Source organism: Seriola dumerili, unplaced genomic scaffold (assembly GCF_002260705.1).
Source record: "Seriola dumerili isolate Sdu_G_001 unplaced genomic scaffold, Sdu_1.0 BDQW01000068.1, whole genome shotgun sequence".
Taxonomy (NCBI): domain Eukaryota; kingdom Metazoa; phylum Chordata; class Actinopteri; order Carangiformes; family Carangidae; genus Seriola; species Seriola dumerili.
Window position 1 is genome coordinate 5,656,176 of NW_019174323.1, and position 8,772 is coordinate 5,664,947.

Sequence of the window (8,772 nt, forward strand, 5' to 3'; positions counted from 1 at the left end):
TTCAGTAGAAGAAATGAAATGATAGAAATAGAAGCACACCAAAATGCCTGCTTTCATGCTAAACATTTGCTGGTTTCAGCTTTTCAAATGTGAGGATTTGCAGCATGTTTTTGTTTTTAATATCATTGTAAACTGATTATCTTTGGGTTTTGGACTGTAGTTTGGACAAAACAAGCAATTTTACAGACAAAATGATGAATCTGTTGAACAAAATCAGTATTCAACATGTTAACTGACAATGAAAGTAATCATATGTTGCAGCCCTACTACATCGGGGCTGCCTGTTCATACAGTGTTTCCTCCTGATGACCCAGTTTCTCAACAGGGAGCTTCATCCTATGCATCCTGTCCATCCTAGTCTTTGTTGACATATTGTTATGGATATGTCATGGTATTTAGGGCCAGTTTGACTCTTGGCCCATGTTCAGTGTTCTCCACAAGGTTCTGCAGGCCTTTACCCTACTTTCTAAACAAACAGCTCCAAGAACAATCCAGTTCCAGCCGGACTGAGCCTTCAGAGAGCACTGATATACTCCTCTCCTCTCCATGTGCCCTTTATTGACAGAAGATTAAACACCGCAGGACAGGTTTCTGTTGTTGTGAGATTTGTTTTCACATAATTCCTACAGTAAATAATTAGTAATGTAGTGATAAATACGTACAGTGGGATGTTAAAGCTGCAGTCAGCAGTTTCTGGTTCCTCCGGTTGGATAATTGGAAGCTAAATGCTGCAGCAGCAAAAACCCAAAATGACAAACTGTGGAACCATTTACCAGGAGGTGGTCAATGATTTCTAGTGGAAGTGATAATTTTTAGGGAGGAACAGGAGTTTATGTTTGTCTAGGGATATGTTGGATTTGAACCCAAGGGCGCCTGTTAGCAAACAGCAATTTACAACAACTTGGGAGGCAGCTACAGCCAAAAAACTACAACTTGGTGCGGTGAATAATATATAGAACAACAGTATCTCAAAGACCACTCTCACAGGGTTCATAATACTAAGAGCTGCAACTAGTAATTTTCATTATTGTTTAATCTACTAATAATGAATCATTAAGTTTATAAAATGTAAAGGTGAAATTGAAAATTCTTGGAACCCAAAGTGATGTTTTCAAAATGCTTGTTTTGACCAACCATCAGCCCAGAACCCAAAGATATTTGATTGACTGTGACAAAAAAAAAGCAGCAAATCCTTGGTGTTTTCATCTTTAGTGTTTTTCTTTGAGAAATGCCTGAAACAATCGATTCATCAAAATAATTCCCCCTTTTTTTTCTTTTCTTTAATCAACTAATAGATTAATTGACTAATTGTTGCAGCTCTAGGAATCCATCGAGTTCTGTAGCTCCACGAATTAAAATAAGCTGCCTTTAGGGCTGCACTGATTATTTTCTCAATTCACTGAGGAATCGTTTTGTATCATAAAATGTCAGAAAAATAGGGAAAAATGCTCTATATAAAAAAAAAAAATACATTTGATAAAGTAATTATTAGTTGCAGCCCAAATACCTGTTCACCTGGACTCCATAATTTTACTGTCTTCAAATTGAGGATGACAATATGGGGTTCAATTATTTGTTGCAGCTCAACACACACACCCACACACACACACACACACACACACACACACACACACACACACACACACACACACACCTTTGGGTAAGCCTGTGGGCATTGGAGTTCAAAGGTAAAGTAACCTGTCTCTCTCTGACAAACATCTGTTTTTTTCTCTCCAGGTTTTGACTGCAGCTGCCGAGTAACCTTCTGCAGAGTGAACAGAGGCCAACCACAGGCTTTTAAATTTTTAATGCATTAAGTTGGGACTCTTTGGAACTTTTTTTTTTTTTTTTTTTTTTTAAATAACCACAATGGCTTTGAGTTCATTTGACATCGATGCACCACAATGGGATCAGTCTACGTTTATGGGCCGACTGAAACACTTCTTCAACATCACCGACTGTCGAACAGCGCTCTTGCCTGACTCGCGCTTAGATGAAGCCAAAGCTTTAGTAGAAAGCTGCAGGTAAGAAAATGTCAAACAGATAAAATCAAACTGAGAATACTGTCACACAAACTGTAACTGTCTGATTGTTTATGACGATCCTCATGCACATGTTGTAGCTTTTTGAAGTCAATATAAAACTGAGTGTTTTTTGTATTTCCAACAAATCCAGCAGAGTGAGAGGTCTTCTTTCTAGTGGATCGATGGCTTTCCCCCAACTGAACTTTCATTCATGTCATACCAATAATTTAAGCTCATAAACTTTGTATTTTGGAACCATGATGTTCAGTATTTGGATCAAGAAGCTGATAAGAAAAAAAGGTGTGTGAGATCAACTATTCTACACTGTTTAATCATAGTATGTGTGTGGGGCAGTGTGCGCCCTACTGTCAGTGTGGATGGGGTCAGGGTCAACATTGTGATGACTGTCAGCCATCAGCAATGGACGATGGCATCGGTGATTGGCCGAACCCTAGACAGACATACAACAGAAGAGCAACTGGTGCATCTGTTTACAGCGCAGCCAAACAAACTCATGTTGTTTTGATAAAGAAGTCAGTCAATCATAATAGAGTTTCTCAGTAGGAGGAACTATTTATGGCGCACCTGGTTCTGGAAGTCCTGTTCATTCTTCCCATAGAAAATATTACATGACTCACAATTGGAGTTCAGTCCTCATTCCGAATGATTAACAACTAATTACAAAATATCTGATTTCTTGGACAAAAAGTCAAGGCTACACACTTGTGTACATAAAATTTTCAGTGAAGGAGTTAACTAGAACTCCCATGGTGTGTTTGGTGTGATATACCACAGCGATGGCTCCTGAGGTTCATGGGTATTGTAGTATTTAAACCATGTCGCCTTATCAAAATGACAGACAAAACATGATTTCTCAGAAACAAAATTAAAATAATTAAAATGGATGGCACATAAACATATAGGCTCATTACATTATCTGGGACTGGGAGCGTCCCAGGATACTGTGTTAAGTAACATTAAGGATATCAATATATGGGGATACAGAACAGGGTAAAAACACTTCTGGGACTAGCAGCCTCTCCCCCTCTGTTGCATCTGTGATCTGATTACATGCTGCACACTTCGCCTGCAGCTCTTCATCTAACAGCTCACTGTGGCTGTTCCTTCTTGTTTTATTACTCCCTGCAATATTTTAAACTGATCTGCTCTCAAGGAATGCAAAAAAAAAAGAAAAAAGAAAGATGTCTGGTTTCTGTAGAAACATTTTTGATGATGATGAATGATTGCAGTTGGTTCTAACTTTGATAACATATGTCATTTTTCCTGTGATTGATTCAGAATAAAAGCCAACCTGTGTTGCGCCTGGTTCAACGCTTTTAGTGAAGCAGTAGCAGTAGGATGCTGGATTTGCAATAACAGTAACAGCTCTTATACGGTGCAGAGAGAGTGAACAGTAAACAGTGAGGCTGACGTCAACAAGCTAAAATTAAAAAACAAAATGCTTGATTTCATGCTGCATTGTTTGTTTGTGAAACTTTTGTGCCCATCTAGGGAATTTTAATCCTGTGTGGGAGTGTTACAGAACTCCATTACTAACAATAGAGGATATTATAAGGAATTACAGAATGTAAAAACATTTAAAGATGAAATGATTTGCTATAGACGAAACAATCTGATCAAATGAATCCCCTGATTAATTGATAATGAAAATAATCAGTAGTTGCAGCTCTCGACAGAGGCATAAAAAAGGTGCAAAGTAAGTAAAGTCTGTTGCAGGGTGGATTTTCCCTGGAGTCACCTGCAAGATTCAACATGAAAAATGAGCCAAAACTCAAAAAACAGGCTATGCAAGAACGTTTCTGCAGGTAGTTGATGGTATGAAAATGTGAGGGGGTTCACTTAGGTGTGTTTTTGATGCTCTCCAGGGCAGGATCCATCCCTCCCGGCACTACAGAGGAGCAGCTCCACTACGCTAAGAAGCTGTACGACTCGGCCTTCCACCCTGACACAGGAGACCGCATGAACCTCATCGGCCGTATGTCCTTCCAGGTCCCTGGAGGCATGGCCATCACCGGCTTCATGCTGCAGTTCTACAGGTGGTGAAGAGCAAACAGGATGAGCTGCATTTTACCACATGCTGCAGTTTCACAGAGGAAGCTTTTGAGGTTTCATAACTGTGTGTGTTTTTAGGACAGTTCCTGCTGTGGTGTTCTGGCAGTGGGTGAATCAGTCCTTCAACGCTCTGGTCAACTACACAAACCGTAACGCTGCCTCCCCGATCACTCCCAAGTAAGACCCAGTAAGACCCCATCAACACTTGTAACATTAAGTGTCTCTTATCTAGATAAAAATCCACATGATCCACATCTTTCCTTTTTCATTTACACATACATACCTCTCCATTGTTTATCACAAATTGCAGTCAGCCTTGGTTTTCCTGGACTACATACAAATCAGGGTCGGCTGCTTGAGCCCAGGGGCTGTTGGTAATGTACCAGAAATTGTTTAGTAAAAACAAAAACACCAGAAAAACAGGAAGTTCAACAGTATTTCTTCTTGTTTTTACACAAATAACATAAAGTGAGGTGCTTCAGGTTAGCAGTGATGAGTTCCTACCAACAGTCCGAGGACATTAGACATTAGACAGGGGTGGTCATAATGTTCTGACTCAGTGTCAGTGTGTCCTATCCCTGAGTGAGTGTCTGCAAAGATGACCCACTTGTAGTGCATCCATAGGAGTCACCTGTGTGTTACAACACTGAGGCTAAACTGCTTGTGTTGTTACTGAACTGCTGAAGTGAAGTGCAGTGAAGTTATCATTCTTCTTATGTTTTTCAGCCAGTTTGTACCAAACAGCTTCAGGCGCATTACCACCACCCTCTGGGCTGGAGTAGAACTGACTCTGATTTGCATGTGAAAACCAGCTGATGCAGAAACATATATGTGGCTAAATATAAAATAAATGTTCATTAAATCTAATCTGGATATGACAAGTGTGAATGGGTCTTTACTGACTGTATGATCTCTAAGCTCAGTGTTTACATTCAGTGAATGTGGATGCTTTAGGAAAAAAAAAAAAAACATAATCTGAAAACAGCTTTTGTCCTGTGTCACTGTCGTGTCTCTCAGGCAGATTGGAGTCGCCTACATTACAGCAACCAGCACAGCGTTAGCAACAGCAGTCGGACTCAACCTATACACAAAGGTACAAACACCCGCTTACTGTTTCCTGCACACGGTCTCCTGAGAGCTTAGTGTTTTTAAGGAGTCATTCTTCAAATCTAATTTATCACCGAACTCATCGGGATAATTAGAAACAGTTAATCACGCAGGTGTGTTTCCTGTCTCGTGTTAGCAGCAGGAAAAGTGCACTGAAAAAACCAGGGTAGCACAAAGACCAGATCAACTGATGTTGAGCTGGAAAATTCATTCTTCACCTTTAAAAACAGTCTGACTTCAGGATCCACTTACTTCCTCTTTTCTGGAGCTTTTGCCTGCATCTTATGGTCTTCCTCAGCAGATATAGATAAGAGGGGCTACAACATACTTGTAAATTTAGAGAATATACATAATATAATATATTATATATATAATATTTCTTTGGGATGTTTTCAGTGCCGGTCTGCCGTTTCATCCATATTTGGATCAGGGATTGTGTCGTTTACACCTGCCTTATGTTTCTGTTTTCTGTCTCCACTTTCTCCTGCAGAAAGCTCCTCCTCTTGTGGCTCGCTGGGTCCCGTTTGCAGCGGTGGCAGCAGCCAACTGTGTTAACATTCCTATGATGAGGCAACAGTGAGTCTCTCCTCTTTGAACTCCTAAAAAATATGTATATGTGCAGGCAGGGATCACTGTACGTTGGATGGTGCAGATTTCCTTAGTGAAATCAAAGTGAGTCTCTCAGAGCAGCCGTCCTGGGCAGCCCCAGTCACAGCACACGGTCGCATTTCCTGTGTTAGATGATGAAACGAGGTGTTCATGAGGATTACTGGGCTTGAAATAGTGGTGAGACACGTTTGGCACTGAGTAGGTGTTTTTCTTATTTTTAGGGCTGTAATTGGGTGTGTGTGGAGGCCAAATCTGTATATAACGTCTCCAAAAATAAAATAAAGTTAAACGTAAATATAGGCTTTTTCTTTTTTTAGCCACTCAAGCGGCTTGGCAACGTTAGTCACTTGATCATGGACATATAAGTATACATGGATGTACCTTTTTTATATACAGTGTATACTCGTGTGTGAGACTAAAGGGGCACTCCACCAATTTTACATGTCAAAGTCAATGTATTAGTCATAGGGAATACTGAGACTGTAATGACACCGCAAAGTTTTGTTTTCAGTTTTCCTTCGATTTTCTGTTCAATATCATTTTCTCTCTGTTTCTCAGGGAAATTCTGAACGGCATCGCTGTCACAGATGAAAACGGGAACAAACTGGGTCACTCTACGGTCAGCACTCTTTGTTTTTTATGTATTTAAAATAAATGTACAAGCATTTTTTTCTTCACAAAGTCCTTTGTTTATCTCCTCTACAGAAAGCAGCAGTAAAAGGCATCACACAGGTGGTCATCTCTCGGATCACCATGGCCGCACCAGGAATGAGTACGCAGAGAATTTTCATTTCATGAATATTTTATTGAATTCTTCAAGTTATCCTTGTCCTCTCTTAACGTTTCTCTTCTCCTCTGTCAGTTGTCCTCCCCATCATCATGCAGAGGCTGGAGAAGTACAAGTTCATGCAGGTCAGACCTTTGTCTTCACTGCTCAGATCCTCAACATGAATATGTGCATCTGTTATTAAGTCTTTTTCTGTCTCTTCACAGAGAATCACTTTCCTCCACGGACCAATTCAAGTGATGATGGTTGGCGTGTTGTAAGTAGAAAGGGTCACAGCGTTCACAGGAATTTTAATGTCCTCACAGCATTTAACGGTAGAAAAAAAAAACTAACTTTGTTCTATGGTTTTGTTTTGTTTTTTTTTCTTTTTGAAGTCTGATCTTCATGGTGCCGGCTGCCTGCTCCCTGTTTCCTCAGAGATGGTAATGAACCTGTTTCTGTGCTTTAACCTGCTCACACATGTAGCTTATAAACTTAATGGTGCATTTAAGTCACACTGGTTTTCAACAGCCTGGCTTCTTTTTCACATATAAGTTTGAGTGGCACAAGTTATCTGTGATTTTTTTTTTTTAATTCTACTATTTAATTTGTTTTATTCTATTTTAGGTTATTTTTATCTTATATTTTACTTTGTTTTAATCATATGTGTCTGTCTTTATTGCCTTGTGTTTCTTTTTTTTTAATCTCATCTTAATGCCTTTATGGCTTTATATAAAGCACTTTCAATTGCCTTGTTGTTGAGAGGTGCTTTACAAACAACTTTGTGTCGTCTGACTGAACCGAGGTTTAAAGACGAAAAGATTTAGCTCATTTCTGATATTTGCATTTTGGAATTTAACTTTGTGTGGACATAGTCTGAGATGTTTGGGAAGAAGAAGATTAGATTATTGTCCGGTCGAATAAGAGTCAATTTGTAAATTAGTTTAAAATACAGTGGCGTCCAAAAGTCTGGGACCACTTTCCCATTCAAGTGATTATATAGTATCTTGTAGTAATGTATAGTATCTTATATTTAAAATTTGGATTTTGGAACACGAGCTGATGGGGTGCAGTAATTTGGTTTGTAAACCTAAAAATGTTTTTGAATGGGTTGAAGAGACTTTACTGTGTTTCCTAATTCTACTAATGGATGTAGTCTGAGAAACTCATGTCCTCTCCAACTCATTAGTAATGATAAGGACAGTTTGTTTAGTCTGAAGCATTCTGTGTAAGCAAACAAACCAGCATTAGTTTGTTTAATCTAACTAATTCTGACTGTGCCCCCCCCCCCACTCCCCACTCCCCCTCTCCCTCTCTCCATTTTCCCCTTCCTCACAATCTTTCTCTAACAGCTCTATGGCCGTGTCGAAGCTGGAGCCGGAGCTGAGAAACTCCATCGTGTCTCAATATGGAGACAGCGTACAACAAGTTTACTTCAACAAAGGCCTCTAAGCCTGAGAGCGATGATTACTGTGACCTAGTCGACACACAAGAGCACATACATGTGTGTTTGTGTCCTTTGTCGTGTTTTTCTAATTGTTAGTCATGATGAAATACTTATTAGCTTCGTTATCATCAAAATGGTGCTTATCGATCAGTGGGATTTTTGATCTTTTTTATCTGATTCTACTTCTCTTTCTTTGGGGTCAAATGTTTTCTTACGTTAGACATGACGGATAAAAGGGGCATTGTGTACTCCTGTTGAGAAACCAAATGATCTCCTCTCAGGAACAGCATGTTTCTTTGCCAGATTAGATCTCTGTTAGTTTGTCTTTCATGGTGTGACTCCTCTGTAGTTGTTTTCTTTGCCTGTTTAGTGTCTCAATGTTGGAAAATGCTTCTGTCTGCCAAGCCTCTTTACAATCTGTGCCTTCTACATAGTGGCAGGAGCAACAACGCTGCTGGATTTTCTGTGTTTTTGTTGGTTCATTGGTTCACTGTGAAACCAGATAAATACTTCTATGCACAGATTAAGTCTGAAATTGTCATGCAGTGTGGTGTGAGAGAAACCGTCAGATGTTGTAGTTGTGTGGTTAAAGGTGGAGGATACTGCCCTCTTCTGCCAGAACAAAGGTAGATGTTTGACTTGTTTGCATGATTTATCTCAGAGGTTTGCCATTTGGATCATTTCATCATGTAAACTCTGACTAAGCAGGAATAAAACCACACAAATATTTGGAATATAGAAGTCTG

General features: G+C 39.6%; 1 protein-coding gene across 1 annotated transcript; it reads left to right on the plus strand.

Moving 5' to 3' along the window:
- The first annotated feature begins 1,856 nt into the window (after positions 1–1,856).
- Positions 1,857–8,764, plus strand: sfxn2 (sideroflexin 2). The gene is made up of 11 exons (XM_022742726.1): positions 1,857–2,024; positions 3,911–4,081; positions 4,176–4,274; positions 5,115–5,190; positions 5,695–5,780; positions 6,372–6,432; positions 6,519–6,585; positions 6,676–6,725; positions 6,807–6,856; positions 6,975–7,022; positions 7,932–8,764. Exons 1-11 carry the CDS (start codon positions 1,870–1,872, stop codon positions 8,029–8,031), a joined length of 963 nt encoding a protein of 320 aa, XP_022598447.1. The 5' UTR covers positions 1,857–1,869; the 3' UTR covers positions 8,032–8,764.
- The last annotated feature ends 8 nt before the right edge of the window (positions 8,765–8,772 follow it).